Below are 19,641 nucleotides of genomic sequence, written 5' to 3'. Positions count from 1 at the left end.
CCATCCAAAAAATAATAAACTGATCTACCTCAACTCACCACATTCTGATAATGTACCTACCTGAATATGACTGAACCCAGCAAATGAAGTTATGACATCACTAAATGGATCTGTCTGTGTATTGATACCACTGAACAACATATTCCCATTTACTTTTATTTATTGTGATCTGATTAACAATGTGTACACAGGCTGGGTATATTGTACATTCATGGCTGCACAATAAACTTCTCACCCGCGTGAGATAAATATATTTAATTGGTATACAGCATTGATTGTTTTATAATACATGTAATGGGAACAGGAAGTGTGCTACTGCATGACAGGTCTTCTGACCCACTGAAGAGAACAGTCATCATAACTCACCGCCCGCCGACAAGGACACAATGGCTGATATGAAGTTTCACCCCAAACTGTAAACTAGTGCGCACACACAAGGTTCCCGAAACGGTGAACGAACACACACACGACCTGGCATGCCTCACATTCTCCTTGTTGCCTAAGGCATACATCACTCTGTTTGTCATTTGGCACCCAGCACCTCCCAGCCCCCCAGCTGTCAGGCTCCCACAGCATTAGATCATCTGTTTATCAGTGCGCTACTACAGCACCAGAGAAGGAAATCCCCAGGTAGTTAGTTTCTCTGGACGAGAGTAGCTAGTTGCTCTAGTGTGACGTGACCAACGTGACTACACGATGCCAGAGAGGTAGAGGCAAAGCGAGATGTTCCACTCTCGTCAATATGTACACGCGAGAATACAGCGACAAACTTACTAAGTGGGGGATTTTTGTATGGCGGTCTATGAGTGTCGGATTTGGTCAACAAAAAATGTGATTGGATGCTAATTTGCTAATGTTTCGTAATGTTTAGGTTGTTACAAATTTACTGATATAAGTGGACGCAAGTGGCATCTCGGCAACTTTGAGAAAAATTATTTTATTTGGAGTTGTGTCTGTTGTTCACACACCTATATGCCCTCTCATTGGCTAGAATGTTCCAACCTGCTCTCACCTGCCTTCTGCCTTTAAGACAATGGGCGCGTTTGAGTGGTGGTGACAGAATGGTTAGTTCCTATGCTTTGAGTTTGCAGACGCCGGACATCAGTGTTGCCAACTCCTCAGTAAGGAAAGTAGCTATTGGCTGTCCTAAAAGTCGCTAAATGACGTAATCGCCTAATTTGCATAATTGGCCACGTGCATGTAATTGTGATGGACGCTGTAGGAGAGAGGAATAACGTTGTGGGAAAGAAAAAGTGAGTAAAAAACACCCTACATTTACATCCCACCCTGAATGTAAGCCAGGGCGGGATCAGCCAGCGCGATTCATTTGCAGTCTGGACACGGAGGGGTGAACATCTCCTGCTCTGACTGCAGCTGGGAGGGACTGCTGTGCGAGGACTGGGCCGCCTGTGTGCTCTGGGACGGGGGTAACAAAGCACCCGCTGCTCGTTGAGAAGAGTAAGAACGATAAGTGCTTTCACGTCAGAGTCTCCAAAAGTCTCCAATAACACAAAAAAAAGTCGCTAGATTTGTCGCTAGACGCTTTTTTGAAAATGTCGCTAGAGGGGTCTGAACTCGCTAAATATAGCGACAAAGTCACTAAGTTGGCAACACTGCTTGCAATGCCTGGTATTTTAAGTATCAGCTAACCACAAAATTATAGCAATTTGTCAGTCGATGACGTAGCATGCAACCATTGGTTGTTGCGTCTCCTCGCCTTTAGCTGTGGAACTCGCCTTGTCTAATAAAATACAATAAAATTGTGTTTGTCACAGATTTAGACCATACAGTGAAATGCTTACAGTGGGGAAAAAAAGTATTTAGTCAGCCACCAATTGTGCAAGTTTTCCCACTTAAAAAGATGAGAGAGGCCTGTCATTTTCATCATAGGTACACGTCAACTATGACAGACAAAATGAGAAAATAAATTCCAGAAAATCACATTGTAGGATTTTTAATGAATTTATTTGCAAATTATGGTGGAAAATAAGTATTTGGTCAATAACAAAAGTTTCTCAATACTTTGTTATATACCCTTTGTTGGCAATGACACAGGTCAAACGTTTTCTGTAAGTCTTCACAAGGTTTTCACACACTGTTGCTGGTATTTTGGCCCATTCCTCCATGCAGATCTCCTCTAGAGCAGTGATGTTTTGGGGCTGTCGCTGGGCAACACGGACTTTCAACTCCCTCCAAAGATTTTCTATGGGGTTGAGATCTGGAGACTGGCTAGGCCACTCCAGGACCTTGAAATGCTTCTTACGAAGCCACTCCTTCGTTGCCCGGGCGGTGTGTTTGGGATCATTGTCATGCTGAAAGACCCAGCCACGTTTCATCTTCAATGCCCTTGCTGAAGGAAGGAGGTTTTCACTCAAAATCTCACGATACATGGCCCCATTCATTCTTTCCTTTACACGGATCAGTCGTCCTGGTCCCTGTGCAGAAAAACAGCCCCAAAGCATGATGTTTCCACCCCCATGCTTCACAGTAGGTATGGTGTTCTTTGGATGCAACTCAGCATTCTTTGTCCTCCAAACACGACGAGATGAGTTTTTACCAAAAAGTTCTATTTTGGTTTCATCTGACCATATGACATTCTCCCAATCCTCTTCTGGATAATCCAAATGCACTCTAGCAAACTTCAGACGGGCCTGGACATGTACTGGCTTAAGCAGGGGGACACGTCTGGCACTGCAGGATTTGAGTCCCTGGCGGTGTAGTGTGTTACTGATGGTAGGCTTTGTTACTTTGGTCCCAGCTCTCTGCAGGTCATTCACTAGGTCCCCCCGTGTGGTTCTGGGATTTTTGCTCACCGTTCTTGTGATAATTTTGACCCCACAGGGTGAGATCTTGCGTGGAGCCCCAGATCGAGGGAGATTATCAGTGGTCTTGTATGTCTTCCATTTCCTAATAATTGCTCCCACAGTTGATTTCTTCAAACCAAGCTGCTTACCTATTGCAGATTCAGTCTTCCCAGCCTGGTGCAGGTCTACAATTTTGTTTCTGGTGTCCTTTGACAGCTCTTTGGTCTTGGCCATAGTGGAGTTTGGAGTGTGACTGTTTGAGGTTGTGGACAGGTGTCTTTTATACTGATAACAAGTTCAAACAGGTACCATTTATACAGGTAACGAGTGGAGGACAGAGGAGCCTCTTAAAGAAGAAGTTACAGGTCTGTGAGAGCCAGAAATCTTGCTTGTTTGTAGGTGACCAAATACTTATTTTTTCACCATAATTTGCAAATAAATTCATAAAAAATCCTACAATGTGATTTTCTGGAAAAAAAATTCTCAATTTGTCTGTCATAGTTGACGTGTACCTATGATGAAAATTACAGGCCTCTCTCATCTTTTTAAGTGGGAGAACTTGCACAATTGGTGGCTGACTAAATACTTTTCTCCCCCACTGTACTTACAAGCCCTTAACCAACAATGCAGTTAAGAAAAATAAGTGTTAAATTATTTACTAAAATAAACTGAAGTAAATAATAAATAAAACAAATAGAAAAATAACAATTAAAGAGCAACAAAATAACAGTAACGAGGCTATATACAGGGGGTACCGGTAGAGAGAGCAGTCTATGACTAGGGTGGCTGGAGTCTTTAGCAATTTTTAGGGCCTTCCTCTGACACCGCCTGGTATAGAGGTCCTGGATGACAGGAAGCTTGGCCCCAGTGATGTACTGGGCCGAGCAGTTGCCATACCAGGCGGTGATACAACCAGTCAGGATGCTCTCGATGGTGCAGCTGAAAAACTTTGTGAGGATCTGAGGACCCATACCAAATCTTTTCAGTCTCCTGAGGAGGAATAGGTGTTGTCGTGCCCTCTTCACGACTGTCTTGGTGTGTTTGGACCATGATAGTTTGTTGGTGATGTGGACACCAAGGAACTTGAAGCTCTCAACCTTGCTAACTGGTTGTAATTATACACAGATAGGACAATGAGAGATATTTCACTGGACATATCAATGCGAAGCATCCGCTTGGCATTTCCACTCACTACCAAATATGGTAGTGACTGGAAGCCCATTGGCCGGCAGTGGGAGAAGATGGAACGAGATGGATTTTTGCTGACATTCTGCACATTTTCTCATCAATGAAACATTTGATCTCTATACAGTTTTCTGTTCCCAAAACTACAATCTGTGCCGAACAGAGTGGACAAAGTTTTGTAGACTTTACCCTTTACCAGTTTTAAAAAATTGCAGTTGTTTAGGAGTGCAAAGGCAAATTGAGTTATTGCACACGCGCACTTCAGAGTAGGCGTTCCCTAACGGAAATATGCAAATGTAGCTAGAATGTGCCAAAAGGATCTTGCTAGCTTGTGCTTGGCTCTGCCCACCTCCTTGCTTGTGTTGTGCACTGTGACTCATTTGTTCCCATTGGAAACGACATGCTGTAGTCTATATTCGTTATAAAAATCTTTGGTTATACACGTACAACCATTAAGCAAGTCGGAAATTTGAGTTTACTAGTTCCAACCAGTCCAGCCCACCCGACTAGAATCACTACTCTCGACGGGTCTGACCTAGAGTATGTGGACAACTACAAAGACCTAGGTGTCTGGTTAGACTGTAAACTCTCCTTCCAGACTCACATTAAGAATCTCCAATCCAAAGTTAAATCTAGAATCGGCTTCCTATTTCGCAACAAAGCCTCCTTCACTCATGCTGCCAAACATGCCCTCGTAAAACTGACTATCCTACCGATCCTTGACTTCGGCGATGTCATTTACAAAATAGCCTCCAACACTCTACTCAGCAAATTGACTGTAGTCTATCACAGTGCCATCCGTTTTGTCTCCAAAGCCCCATACACTACCCACCACTGTGACCTGTACGCTCTTGTTGGCTGGTCCTCACTACATGTTCGTCGTCAAACCCACTGGCTCCAGGCCATCTATAAATCACTGCTAGGCAAATCCCCGCCTTATCTTAGTTCATTGGTCACCATAGCAGCACCCACCCGTAGTCTGCGCTCCAGCAGGTATATCTCACTGGTCATCCCCAAAGCCAACACCTCCTTTGGCCGCCATTCCTTCCAGTTCTCTGCTGCCAATAACTGGAACGAATTGCAAAAATCTCTGAAGCTGGAGACTCTTATCTCCCTCACTAACTTTAAGCATCAGTTGTCAGAGCACCTTACCGATCACTGCACCTGTACACAGCCCATCTGAAATTAGCCCACCCAACTACCTCATCCCTATATTGTTATGTATTTTGCTCTTTTGCACCCCAGTATCTCTATTTGCACATAATCTCTTGCACATCTAGCATTCCAGTGTTAATACTAATTGTAATTATTTTGCACTATAGCCTATTTATTGTCTTACCTCCATAACTTGCTACATTTGCACACACTGTATATATATTTTCTGTTGTATTTTTTTGACTTTTTTTTTACCCCATATGTAACTCTGTGTTGTTGTTTTTATCGCACTGCTTTGCTTTATCTTGGCCAGGTCGCAGTTGTAAATGAGAACTTGTTCTCAACTGGCTTACCTGGTTAAATAAAGGTGAAAAAAAAAAAGTGAACGCTGCATTAACTAGCACTTGTATTCCGCCTCACCACGCTAGCTTCGCCCTCGTGTGAATGCTAGCAAGCATGCTAGGTACTGCTAGGAATCAACAGCCAATCCAGTAGAGGCTGGAATCTATAGTGAGCTTCGATGAGTCAATTACGGTGCGATGTCACAGAGTATTTGCATATTTGGTCCCGTCCTGTTCACGCTCCCTCGCCCATGCATGCGTCGCTCAACGATCCCCTGCCCACTTCGCTTCTTCCATTGGAAATGAATGGCTTTCCGTAGTTTCATCGCCCAGGCACCTAAAAGGACTCTGACCATGAGAAACAAGATTCTCTGGTCTGATGAAACCAAGATTTAACTCTTTGGCCTGAATGCCAAGCGTCATGTCTGGAAGAAACCTGGCACCATCCCTATGGTGAAGCATGGTGGTGGCAGCATCTTGCTGTGGGGATGTTTTTCAGCGGCAGGGACTGGGAGACTAGTCAGGCTTGAGGGAAAGATGAACGGAGCAAAGTACAGAGAGATCCTTGATGAAAACCTGCTCCAGGGTGCTCAGGACCTCAGACTGGGGCGAAGGTTCACCTTCCAACAGGACAACGACCCTAAGCACACAGCCAAGACAACGCAGGAGTGGCTTCGGGACATGTCTCTGAATGTCCTTCAGTGGCCCAGCCAGAGCCCGGACTTGAACCCGATCGAACATCTCTGGAGAGACCTGAAAATAGCAGTGCAGCGATGCTCCCCATCCAACCTGACAGAGCTTGAGAGGATCTGCAGAGAAGAATGGGAGAAACTCCCCAAATATAGGTGTGCCAAGCTTGTAGCGTCATACCCAAGAAGACTCAAGGCTTTAATCGCTGCCAAAATGTGCTTCAACAAAGTACTGAGTAAAGGATCTGAATACTTATGTAAATTGATAGTTTTATTATTTGTAATACATTTTCAAACATTTCTAAAAACCTGTTTTTGCTTTGTCATTATGGGGTATTGTGTGTAGATTGCGGAAAACAAACAATTTAATCAATTTTGGAATAAGGCTGTGCCGTAACACAATGTGGAAAAAGTGAAGGGGTCTGAATACTTTCCGAATGCACTGTATAGGGGTAAGGTGACTAGGCATCAGGATATATAATAAATAGAGTAGCAGCAGCGTTATTGATGATTGTATGTGAGTGTGTAGAGTCAGTATGTTTGTTTGTGTTGTGTGTGTGTGAGCAAATTGTGTGTCTATGACTTGGGTGACTTGGGTGGCTGGAGTCTAACAATTTTCCGGGCTTTCCTTTCAAACCACCTGATAGAGGTCCTGGATGGCAGGGAGCTCGGCCCCAGTGATGTACTGGGCTGTCTGCACCACCCTCTGTAGCGCCATGCGATCGAGGGCGGTGCAGTTGCCGTACCAAGCAGTGATGCAGACAGTCAAGATGCTCTCAATGGTGCAGCTGTAGAACTTTGAGGATCTGAGGGCCCATGCCAAATATTTTCAACCTCCTGAGGGGGAAGAGGCTGTGTGTGTGGACCATTTTAAGTCCTTAGTGATTTGGACACCGATGTGGGAGAAGTCAGAGCTCAGGGATGATAGACATTTCCCACTAGTAAATCACCAGTTGGAGGGGCGTTCAAGTGGATTTTTCCCCAGTCATATGTGGTAAATACCACCTTCCCACTTGATTATGAACGCAGCATTAGCTGTCAAAATGTTAGTATTTATTAAATGTATCGCGTCGGAGCCATGAGTTGAGTGTGCAGATTTTATTTTCTAAGACGACAATATATAAATACATTGTGTTGTCACTAGTCAAACATGCCATTTATTTTGGGGAAATAAATACAAAGCCCTACCTACACATATACAAAAAAGTGCACTGCCACAACAAGTACATTTCAATATTTTTATTGAATATTAAGGTAAATATTTCACATTAATACAGGCTACGTAAAGTAGAGCCACTATAGGACGTGAAACGTACTCTCATTTTAACCCTTTTTTTAGTATGTAAACAATTATACATGTATTTACCACTAAAAGGTATTCTGATTTCTTTCTCTCGCCCTCTCTTTAGGTAATCATCATCCTCTAGTTCTTGGCTGAGTATCATTAGCTACGTCATCATCATCATCTTTATCAGGTCAAGCTCTCCCCTTAAGGAGAGCGAGAACTCTGTACGTGGGTGGAAGTCCTAAAGCTAAGCTACACAGAGCATGGAGCCAGTTGGACAGGCTGTCACCATCCGTTTGGTTGTTCATCAGACATCAACAGGACTTTAAACAGAACTAGGGCCCAGAGTTTTCCCTCCCTCCCGACCCCACCACCATAACAGCCCTCGCTCAAATTGTAGTATATTTCTTTATTTCTTATTAAAGAACGGTGCCAAGATAATTTCTCTCCAATTGGTCAAACTCTGCTTTGCTCTCTGTTCTCTACTAAAGTTAGCATGTTTTACAAATCTGTTGGTTTTTGTCTCGTCAAGGTTTTGTTGTCAGTTTGTGGTGTGTGTGATGTGTGTGTGTGTGTGTGTTTGATTGCTGTCGATGCCGGCCGGCTAGTTGACGTGGTTCAGGTGCACGTGAGGAGCCCAGGTACCAGGCCACACCTGAACGTGAGGAGAGGCAAGGGGGGAAAGAGGAACAGGGGAGAGAGGAAATTCCATTAGCAAAGACAACTGTGTGTGTGTTTGTGTGTGTGTGTGTGTGTGTGTGTGTGTCGATAAAGTCTCACCTGCTGTGGGTCGGTGTTGTCTGCGTTGTTGGGGACCACCTTGATGATGGGGCTCCATGCAGGGTCGGCAGAGTGCAGCCCGTTGAACATGGCCCCCCCCGGACCCTCTCCCATAGGGGGGTTGGGGGGCAGCATGGTCCCTCCATACATCGACATGGCCATACCCTGGAGACAACAAGGTCATTATACACATCACAACAAGGTCCACTATCTACAGTATATTGACATGGCCATACCCTGGAGACAACAAGGTCATTATACACATCACAACAAGGTCTAATGACATGGCCCTACCCTGGAGACAACAAGGTCATTATACACATCACAACAACAAGGTCTAATGACATGGCCATACCCTGGAGACAACAAGGTCATTATACACATCACAACAACAAGGTCTAATGACATGGCCATACCCTGGAGACAACAAGGTCATTATACACATCACAACAACAAGGTCTAATGACATGGCCATACCCTGGAGACAACAAGGTCATTATACACATCACAACAACAAGGTCTAATGACATGGCCATACCCTGGAGACAACAAGGTCATTATACACATCACAACAACAAGGTCTAATGACATGGCCCTACCCTGGAGACAACAAGGTCATTATACACATCACAACAAGGTCCACTAACTACAGTATATTGACATGGCCATACCCTGGAGACAACAAGGTCATTATACACATCACAACAAGGTCCACTAACTACAGTATATTGACATGGCCATACCCTGGAGACAACAAGGTCATTATACACATCACAACAAGGTCCACTATCTACAGTATATTGACATGGCCATACCCTGGAGACAACAAGGTCATTATACACATCACAACAAGGTCCACTAACTACAGTATATTGACATGGCCATACCCTGGAGACAACAAGGTCATTATACACATCACAACAAGGTCCACTAACTACAGTATATTGACATGGCCATACCCTGGAGACAACAAGGTCATTATACACATCACAACAAGGTCCACTATCTACAGTATATTGACATGGCCATACCCTGGAGACAACAAGGTCATTATACACATCACAACAAGGTCCACTAACTACAGTATATTGACATGGCCATACCCTGGAGACAACAAGGTCATTATACACATCACAACAAGGTCCACTAACTACAGTATATTGACATGGCCATACCCTGGAGACAACAAGGTCATTATACACATCACAACAAGGTCCACTAACTACAGTATATTGACATGGCCATACCCTGGAGACAACAAGGTCATTATACACGTCACAACAAGGTCCACTAACTACAGTATATTGACATGGCCATACCCTGGAGACAACAAGGTCATTATACACATCACAACAAGGTCCACTAACTACAGTATATTGACATGGCCATACCCTGGAGACAACAAGGTCATTATACACATCACAACAAGGTCCACTAACTACAGTATATTGACATGGCCATACCCTGGAGACAACAAGGTCATTATACACATCACAACAAGGTCCACTAACTACAGTATATTGACATGGCCCTACCCTGGAGACAACAAGGTCCACTAACTACAGTATATTGACATGGCCATACCCTGGAGACAACAAGGTCATTATACACATCACAACAAGGTCCACTAACTACAGTATATTGACATGGCCCTACCCTGGAGACAACAAGGTCCACTAACTACAGTATATTGACATGGCCATACCCTGGAGACAACAAGGTCATTATACACGTCACAACAAGGTCCACTATCTACAGTATATTGACATGGCCATACCCTGGAGACAACAAGGTCATTATACACGTCACAACAAGGTCCACTATCTACAGTATATTGACATGGCCCTACCCTGGAGACAAGGTCCACTATCTACAGTATATTGACATGGCCCTACCCTGGAGACAACAAGGTCCACTAACTACAGTATATTGACATGGCCCTACCCTGGAGACAACAAGGTCCACTATCTACAGTATATTGACATGGCCCTACCCTGGAGACAACAAGGTCCACTATCTACAGTATATTGACATGGCCCTACCCTGGAGACAACAAGGTCCACTAACTACAGTATATTGACATGGCCCTACCCTGGAGACAACAAGGTCCACTATCTACAGTATATTGACATGGCCCTACCCTGGAGACAACAAGGTCCACTATCTACAGTATATTGACATGGCCCTACCCTGGAGACAACAAGGTCCACTAACTACAGTATATTGACATGGCCATACCCTGGAGACAACAAGGTCATTATACACGTCACAACAAGGTCCACTATCTACAGTATATTGACATGGCCCTACCCTGGAGACAAGGTCCACTATCTACAGTATATTGACATGGCCCTACCCTGGAGACAACAAGGTCCACTAACTACAGTATATTGACATGGCCCTACCCTGGAGACAACAAGGTCCACTATCTACAGTATATTGACATGGCCCTACCCTGGAGACAACAAGGTCCACTATCTACAGTATATTGACATGGCCCTACCCTGGAGACAACAAGGTCCACTAACTACAGTATATTGACATGGCCCTACCCTGGAGACAACAAGGTCCACTATCTACAGTATATTGACATGGCCCTACCCTGGAGACAACAAGGTCCACTATCTACAGTATATTGACATGGCCCTACCCTGGAGACAACAAGGTCCACTAACTACAGTATATTGACATGGCCCTACCCTGGAGACAACAAGGTCCACTAACTACAGTATATTGACATGGCCCTACCCTGGAGACAACAAGGTCCACTAACTACAGTATATTGACATGGCCCTACCCTGGAGACAACAAGGTCCACTAACTACAGTATATTGACATGGCCCTACCCTGGAGACAACAAGGTCCACTATCTACAGTATATTGACATGGCCCTACCCTGGAGACAACAAGGTCCACTATCTACAGTATATTGACATGGCCCTACCCTGGAGACAACAAGGTCCACTAACTACAGTATATTGACATGGCCCTACCCTGGAGACAACAAGGTCCACTAACTACAGTATATTGACATGGCCCTACCCTGGAGACAAGGTCCACTATCTACAGTATATTGACATGGCCCTACCCTGGAGACAACAAGGTCCACTATCTACAGTATATTGACATGGCCCTACCCTGGAGACAACAAGGTCCACTAACTACAGTATATTGACATGGCCCTACCCTGGAGACAACAAGGTCCACTAACTACAGTATATTGACATGGCCCTACCCTGGAGACAACAAGGTCCACTAACTACAGTATATTGACATGGCCCTACCCTGGAGACAACAAGGTCCACTAACTACAGTATATTGACATGGCCCTACCCTGGAGACAACAAGGTCCACTAACTACAGTATATTGACATGGCCCTACCCTGGAGACAACAAGGTCCACTAACTACAGTATATTGACATGGCCCTACCCTGGAGACAACAAGGTCCACTAACTACAGTATATTGACATGGCCCTACCCTGGAGACAACAAGGTCCACTAACTACAGTATATTGACATGGCCCTACCCTGGAGACAACAAGGTCCACTATCTACAGTATATTGACATGGCCCTACCCTGGAGACAACAAGGTCCACTAACTACAGTATATTGACATGGCCCTACCCTGGAGACAACAAGGTCCACTATCTACAGTATATTGACATGGCCCTACCCTGGAGACAACAAGGTCCACTAACTACAGTATATTGACATGGCCCTACCCTGGAGACAACAAGGTCCACTATCTACAGTATATTGACATGGCCCTACCCTGGAGACACAGACAAGAAGAGGAACAGCCATTTGAGAAGGTGATATGATACTTTCAAAATCAGCAAAGGTGTGTGTGTTACCTTGGGGAAGTCCATGTAGTTGTTGGGGTGGTTGATGTGTTGCTGGTGGTAGTTGTTAGCGGGGTTAGAGATGCCGGTGTCGTCCTGCTCCATGGGCTGGTACTGGGAGAAGTTGTGGTCCGCCTGCAGCCCAGGGTGCATCATGTGACTACCCATCAGGGGCTGGGACCAACCTGACATGGCTTCTAGAGGAGAGGGAGACGGGAGATGAGACACGGGGTGTGGTCTGTTTACCTATCAGCCCTACATCAGGGGATGGAGAGACCAGGGTGGGTTAAAGGTTGTGTGTGTGACTACTCACCCGAGGCGCTGCCGACTCCGAAGGACCATATGCCTCCCTGTCCTACAGGAGCGGTGTAGGAGGTCTGGAGGAGAGGAGGGTTGACGGTGGTCTGTCTGATCCTAGCCAGCCTCTCTGTCCCGATGGGAGGAGGCACCTTCCTGTCCTGCTGGCTGCTTCCCTGGCCCTGCTTGGCCTGGTGGGGAGGGGGGCCCGGGGGGCCAGACGACGACACCGTGGAGGCAGGGGGCACCGCCTGGGACTCGCCTGGGGAGGGGAGGGGTTAAAGGTTGTGTGTCTAGTTAGGCAAAAATCTCTTAAATTGTATTAGTTAAATAATTTATGTTCTGTGTGTTGAATTCCTGGAAAATAAGCTTCATGGGCATTTTAGATTCATTTTCACACATCTGTGTCAGTACCTGATGTGGCAGCGCTCCAGGGGTGAGGGGAGAAGTGCTGTCTGCTGAAGGAGGGGGTTCCCACAGCTGCTGGGCCGTGTAGATAGACTGGACTACCAGACATACTAGTAGCATAGCTGGTCAGAGCTACATACAGAGAGAGAGAGTTAGAGGCCTATAGACTGCAGGTACCCTGGACTACCAGACATACTGGTAGCATAGCTGGTCAGACTCAGAGCTGTAAGACAGGGAGAGAGAGTTGGGGCATATACTGTAAGGTCAAACAAAGTCAAAGAGAAAATAAATCATCTAAATAGCCTTTTATTTTACCAATGGGACTGTTGACCATCCTCTGTGAGGCAGAGCGGTATCCAGGGGCCTTGGAGCTGTCTGGAGGAGGGGCCATCATGCCATCCATCTGGCCCATGCCCATGTAGGTGGGGGGGGCAGAATACTGCTGCTCAGGGGGGGAGCGGGCAGGGAGGTGGCACGCACCCCACACCTGGTTGTTACCCACCTAATAGAGACAAGTGGTTAGTGAGCAAATTGGGCACAGGTGTGACCCAAAATGAGTAGGCACTGAAGTTTAGGTCACAACCTTCAAACATGTTGTTACTCTATGGCAGGGCTCTCCAACCCTGTTCCTGGAGAGCTACCCTCCTGTAGGTTTTCGCTCCAACCCTAATCTAGCTCACCTGATTCTAATAATAAGCTGGTTGATAGGCTGAATCTGGTTAGTTACAACTGGGGTCGGAAGGAAAACCTACAGGAGGGTAGCTCTCCAGGAACAGGGTTGGAGTTAAAACCTACAGGAGGGTAGCTCTCCAGGAACAGGGTTAAAGTGAAAACCTACAGGAGGGTAGCTCTCCAGGAACAGGGTTGGAGTGAAAACCTACAGGAGGGTAGCTCTCCAGGAACAGGGTTGGAGTGAAAACCTACAGGAGGGTAGCTCTCCAGGAACAGGGTTGGATAGCCCTGCTCTGTTGTAATAAAATGTTTTTCTTTGGATAATAAAAATAAAAATAGTAGAAAATAATGTGTGGTGGCACCCACCTGGTTGTTGTCGAACATGCTGCTGAAATGGTTGAAGAGGGCTGCAGGGCCGAAGTTAGGGGGCATCTGCTGGGGCTTGGCCCCACCATGGACCTGCTGTTGCTGCATCTGAGAGCCGTTCATCAGACCCATGGAGGACTGGGGGTGGTGAGGAGACTGGGGCTGAGGGGGCATGGAGGTTGGCTGGGACGCTTGGGGCTGCTGCTGGTTGGGGTGCTCATGTTGTTGTTGCTGTGTGTTGTGGGGTAGGAACGGTTGTTGTTGTTGCTGCTGCTGGTTGGGGTGTTGGTAGTAGGGCCCTGTCGGGGGCTGCATGCGGTGTGAGACGCGGGGAGCGGGAGCCGAGAAGTGGGGTACGGTGCTGTTGGGGTGTGTGTGTGAGGGAGCGGAGGAGGATGGGGGGAGGTGGGAGCTGGACTGAGGAGGGAGGAGAGGTGGAGGGGAGTCTGAGGAGGAGGTGGAGGTTAGGGGAGGGGGTTGGTGCTGCTGCTGGCGGGGCTCAGGTTTGGAGGGGGCAGCCATGGCAGGGGCGGTGAAACCACCTGAACTAACCCCATTGTTGACTGAGACGGGCTGGGCCTCCTGAGAGAGGGAGGGGGTCAGCTTCACCTTGCCTGGGGGAGCAGTGGGGGCGCTGGGGGGTGACTTGGGGGGCTGAGAGATGGGGGCGACCTGGGGTTGATGAGGTTTAGGGGCGTATGTAGCCGTTAAGCCTGTGTATTGGTGGGCGGGAGACCCTGTACCTCTCACTGAGTGACTACTACTATTACTACTACTACTACTGACAGTGGTGGCAGTAACCATGGAGACAGAGTTGACCCCTGTGTGCTTGGGGTCAGAGGTGAACAGCTGTTTCCTGACTGAGGAAGGGGTGGGGGCACTGGGTTGGGCCCCAGGAGGGGTGTGGGGTGACCCTGTAGTCGTAGCAGCGTGACTGTTAAAGGCACTAGGACTGGAGACAGAGGACCCTGTGGATGATGTGTTGTGATCATTATGACTAGATAAGTTGGATCTGGCCTGGTTGTTACTACTACCACCGTTGTGTTTGGGGGAGCTGTTGGCGCTACCGGGACTCAGCGGCCGCACCGGGAACGGGCCCCAGGTGCTGGCGGCAGGGGAGAAGGTCCCACCGAACTGGGCCATGGGCAGTCTGGGGAGCCTGATCTGGTGCATGGTCTGGGCTGCCAGAAGGGCCAGCTGGGGATGGGCGTAGGCCAGGGGGAGAGACACGGGAAAGGGCTGCCTCACCCCAGACGACAGACCCTTACCCATCTTACCCCCTGTCTGAGAGGAGGAGGACTGGAAGGAGACCCCAGAGGACGTGACCAGGGAGCCCAGTGCCTTGGCCCCGACGGTGAGGTTAAGGTTAGCTCCAGTGGGGGTGGGGAAGGGGACTGAGGTGGTCTTGGAGCCCGGGGCCCTGATGTGGTTCCTGGGGATCAGGTCCTCTAGTTCCTTGGCTGGGTCCTGGATCAGAGAGTTGATCAGCTGGACCGCGTGGCGTGTCGACTCTGTGCCACCTCTGGAATGGACCATCACAACACGGGGGTCAGGGGATGCACTACAATGTATACATTCCATATGGAAATGGTTCCAACCAATCACAGTATCTGAACTCTTCACTGATATCCTGGAGATACAGCAGGAGGATGATTAAGACCACACTTCATTCCTTCTAAATACTTAGAATCACTCAGATAAATCAACACATACACTACTGGTCAAAAGTTTTAGAACACCTACTCATTCAAGGGTTTTTCTTTGTTTTTACTATTTTCTACATTGTAGAATAATAGTGAAGACATCAAAACTATGAAATAGCACATATGGAATCATGTAGTAACCAAAGAAGTGTTAAACAAATCAAAATATATTTTATATGAGATTCTTCAAACAGCCACCCTTTGCCTTGACGACAGCTTTGCACACTCTTGGCATTCTCTCAACAAGCTTCCCCTGGAATGCTTTTCCAACAGTCTTGAAGTAGTTCCCACAGATGCAGAACACTTGTTGGCTGCTTTTCCTTCACTCTGCGGTCCAACTCATCCCAAACCATTCAATTTGGTTGAGGTCAGGGGATTGTGGCCAGGTCATCTGATGCAGCACTCCATCACTCTCCTTCTTGGTAAAATAGCCCTTATACAGCCTGGAGGTGTGTTGGGTCATTGTCCTGTTGAAAAACAAATGATAGTTCCACTAAGCCCAAACCAGATGGGATGGCATATCGCTGCAGAATGCTGTGGTAGCCATGCTGGTTAAGTGTGCCTTGAATTCTAAATAAATCACAGACAGTGTCACCAGCAAAGCACCCCCACACCATAACACCTCCTCATCCATGCTTATCGTGGGAAATACACATGCGGAGATCATCCGTTCACCCACACCGCGTCTCACAAAGACACGGCAGTTGGAACCAAAAATGTCCAATTTGGACTCCAGACTAAAGGACACATTTCCACCAGTCTAATGTCCATTGCTCATGTTTCTTGGCCCAAGCAAGTCTCTTCTTCTTATTGGTGTCCTTTAGTAGTGGTTTGTTTGCAGCAATTCGACCATGAAGGCCTGATTCACGCAGTCTCCTCTGAACAGTTGATGTTGATGTGTCTGTTACTTGAACTCTGAAGCATTTATTTGGCCTGCAATTTCTGAGGCTGGTAACCAATGAACTTATCCTCTGCAGCAGAGGTAACTCTGGGTCTTCCATTCCATGAGAGCCAGCTTCATCATAGCGCTTGATGGTTTTTGCGACTGCACTTGAAGACCCAGAGAAACGTATTGACTGACCTTCATGTCTTAAAGTAATGATGGACTGTCGTTTATTTGTTTATTTGAGCTGTTCTTGCCATAATATGGACTTGGTCTTTTACCAAATATGGCTATCTTCTGTATACCCCCCCTACCTTGTCACAACACATGTGATTGGCTCAAACACATTAGGAAGGAAAGAAATTCCACAAATTAACTTTTAAGGCACACCTGTTAATTGAAATGCATTCCAGGTGACTACCTCATGAAGCTGGTTGAGAGAATGCCAAGAGTGTGCAAAGCTGTCATCAAGGCAAAGGGTGGCGATTTGAAGAATCTCAAATATAAAATATATTTAGATTTCTTGAACACTTTTTTGGTTACTACATGATTCCATATGTGCTATTTCATAGTTTTTATGTCTTCACTATTATTCTACAATGTAGAAAATAGTAAAAATAAAGAAAATCCTGGAATCAGTAGGTGTTCTAAACTTTTGACCGGTAGTGTATATTCCTGGTAGCGTAGCTATTATTTTCTCTCGTTTCCTCCTGTTCAGTTCTCTACTCGGTTGACTGGTCTAATAGTGGGCTGCTGCCACCAGAGGTCTCTCTCTCTCTCTCTCTCTCTCTCTCTCTCCCCCGTCCTCTCCATCCCCTCCCTTCCTCTCTCCCCCTCCCTCTCCATCCCCTCCTTCTCCACCTGATGGTGATAATTCTCTCTCCCTCCCTCCCTCCCTACCTGATGGTGATCATTCTCTCTCCGTTCTTGTCTTTCTGTTTGTCCACGTCGATGTGTGCTCCCGTCACGTCCTGTATAGCTGTGATGTTGCAGCCTCCTCTACCCATGATCCTCGACACCACCGAGGCCGGCACCGACAGCTTCTTAGACCTGCAGCCCGGAGAGAGAGAGAGAGGTTCATATGGAGTTTAGAACCGGGCCAAAAAACAAGATCAATGGGGAGCAACAGTGCTGACAACTCACTTTTCCTTATTGTCTAAAACAGTGGTTCCCAACCAGGGGTACTAGGCCTATCCACAGGGGGTACTTTAGAATACTCATGAGACCATAGGTCTACTGTGAAAATGCACATGAGGGGGTTACTACAGGCAGAGAAAGACTTAAAAGTAAACAAAAAAGGTTGGGAACCACCGGCCTAAAATGACCTATAGATTAATTTGAAGCATTTCTAGATGGATTTTATGGATGGTGCGTGCGTCTACCCACCGTCTGACCACCTCCTTCCAGCCCTCCTCTCTCTTCTGTCCCCTCTTGGGGCTGGTGAGGCTCTTGCTGTTGGGGGATGTGACGGGCAGAGACATCGTCTTAAACTGAGACGGTAGAGAGCTGCTGGGGGTCATCTCACTCATGTCTGGAGCTCTGAGAAGGGGAGCGGGTGAGAGAGAAGGGGGGGAGGAAGAGAGAAGGGGGGGAGGAAGAGAGAGAAGGGGGGGGAGGAAGAGAGAGAGAAGGGGGGAGGAAGAGAGAGAGAAGGGGGGAGGAAGAGAGAGAGAAGGGGGGAGGAAGAGAGAGAGAAGGGGGGAGGAAGAGAGAGAGAAGGGGGGAGGAAGAGAGAGAGAAGGGGGGGAGGAAGAGAGAGAGAAGGGGGGGAGGAAGAGAGAGAGAAGGGGGGAGGAAGAGAGAGAGAAGGGGGGGAGGAAGAGAGAGAGAAGGGGGGGAGGAAGAGAGAGAGAAGGGGGGGAGGAAGAGAGAGAGAAGGGGGGAGGAAGAGAGAGAGAAGGGGGGAGGAAGAGAGTGAGAAGGGGGGGAGGAAGAGAGAGAGAAGTGGGGGAGGAAGAGAGAGAGAAGTGGGGGAGGAAGAGAGAGAGAAGGGGGGGAGGAAGAGCGCGAGAAGGGGATAAATATTTACAATTATTATAATTACGATTCACAATTAATAAGGTTGCTGTTTTTAACTATGCATTTGTATAAAAAATGCACTGTTCTGTGTAATGTGATGGAGCTTGACCAGCTCCTTTAGGAAAACTACAGTTCTTAGTCTAACTCAAACCAATATCTCTCCTCTAAAGTGCTGCAGGTCACTCACTTCTGTGTAGGTTTGGAGATGGAGACGGTGACTTGGTTGCCTGGGTGTAGCTGAGGACAGTGTCTCTTCTCCGGGCCTGGCAGCAGGCTGTGAGAGGGGCCCGAGGACGAAGAGGAGGAGGAGGACGAGGAGGAGGAGGAAGAAGAGGAGATGTCGGGGAGGAAGTTGAGCTCCTGGCTCTTGCCCCCACTGCTGCTAGTCTCACTGGCACAGTCGGTGCTGTCCAGGGGGTCTGAGTCGCTGGTGCCCCCAGCCCTGCCCCGCGGCTCCCCATGGATCTTGTTGGCCTTGTGCTGTGCCAGCACCACCTGCTGGACAGAGATGGAATTATCACTGATTAGACACCTTGACTGACTTGATAAGACTGTTTGATGGTAGAATTTTGAGTGGAAATGTGTATGTATTTACAGCCTCCCAGAAACAAAACCATCATAGCTTCTCACTCTTGTCCTTGAATTTAGCTACATTATATTTTGCAGTCATGTCACACACACACTACATGACTAGTGTATGTGGACACCTCCTCGTCAAACATCTCATTCCAAAATCATGGGCATTAATATGGAGCTGATCCCCCCTTTGCTGCGATAACAGCCTCCACTCTTCTGGGAAGGTTTTCCACTAGATGTCCCCGCAGCAATGTTCCAACCTGCTTCCATTCAGCCACAAGAGCATTAGTGAGGTCAGGCACTGATGTTGGGCGATTAGTCCTGGCTTGCAGTCGGCGTTCCAATTCATCCTAAGGGTGTTCGATGTGGTTGAGGTCAGGGCTCTGTGCAGGCCAGTCAAATTCTTCCACACCGATCTCGACTAACCATTTCTGTATGGACCTCGCTTTGTGCATGGTGGCATTGTCATGCTGAACTTCCCAAAACTGTTGCCACAAAGTTGGAAGCACAGAATTGTCCATAATGTCATTGTATGCTGTAGCATTAAGATTCCCCTTTACTGGAACTAAGGGGCCCCAACCATGAAAAACAGCCCCAGACCATTATTCCTCCCCCACCAAACTTTACAGTTGG

General features: G+C 47.1%; 1 protein-coding gene across 2 annotated transcripts in view; it reads right to left on the bottom strand.

The window, feature by feature from the left end:
* Positions 1 to 7,398: 7,398 nt before the first annotated feature.
* Positions 7,399 to 19,641, bottom strand: part of LOC311105074 (ankyrin repeat and KH domain-containing protein 1-like) — a 52,562-nt gene continuing 40,319 nt past the window's right edge. For both annotated transcript variants that reach the window (XM_084147067.1, XM_084147068.1), the window contains exons 29-38: positions 18,620 to 18,927; positions 17,800 to 17,952; positions 17,314 to 17,463; positions 13,828 to 15,349; positions 13,105 to 13,291; positions 12,796 to 12,921; positions 12,398 to 12,643; positions 12,097 to 12,281; positions 8,240 to 8,404; positions 7,399 to 8,114 (exon numbers count right to left, since the gene is read on the bottom strand). In XM_084147067.1, coding sequence (XP_084003193.1) covers positions 8,064 to 8,114; positions 8,240 to 8,404; positions 12,097 to 12,281; positions 12,398 to 12,643; positions 12,796 to 12,921; positions 13,105 to 13,291; positions 13,828 to 15,349; positions 17,314 to 17,463; positions 17,800 to 17,952; positions 18,620 to 18,927 — 3,093 coding nt within the window. In that variant the 3' untranslated portion in view covers positions 7,399 to 8,063. The remainder of the gene's footprint in view (positions 8,115 to 8,239; positions 8,405 to 12,096; positions 12,282 to 12,397; positions 12,644 to 12,795; positions 12,922 to 13,104; positions 13,292 to 13,827; positions 15,350 to 17,313; positions 17,464 to 17,799; positions 17,953 to 18,619; positions 18,928 to 19,641) is intronic.

This window comes from Coregonus lavaretus, assembly GCF_964263955.1.
Source record: "Coregonus lavaretus genome assembly, chromosome: 29".
Lineage (NCBI taxonomy): Eukaryota > Metazoa > Chordata > Actinopteri > Salmoniformes > Salmonidae > Coregonus > Coregonus lavaretus.
Note: the sequence above shows the minus strand (reverse complement) of the source record. Positions and strands in the feature narration are given on the sequence as shown.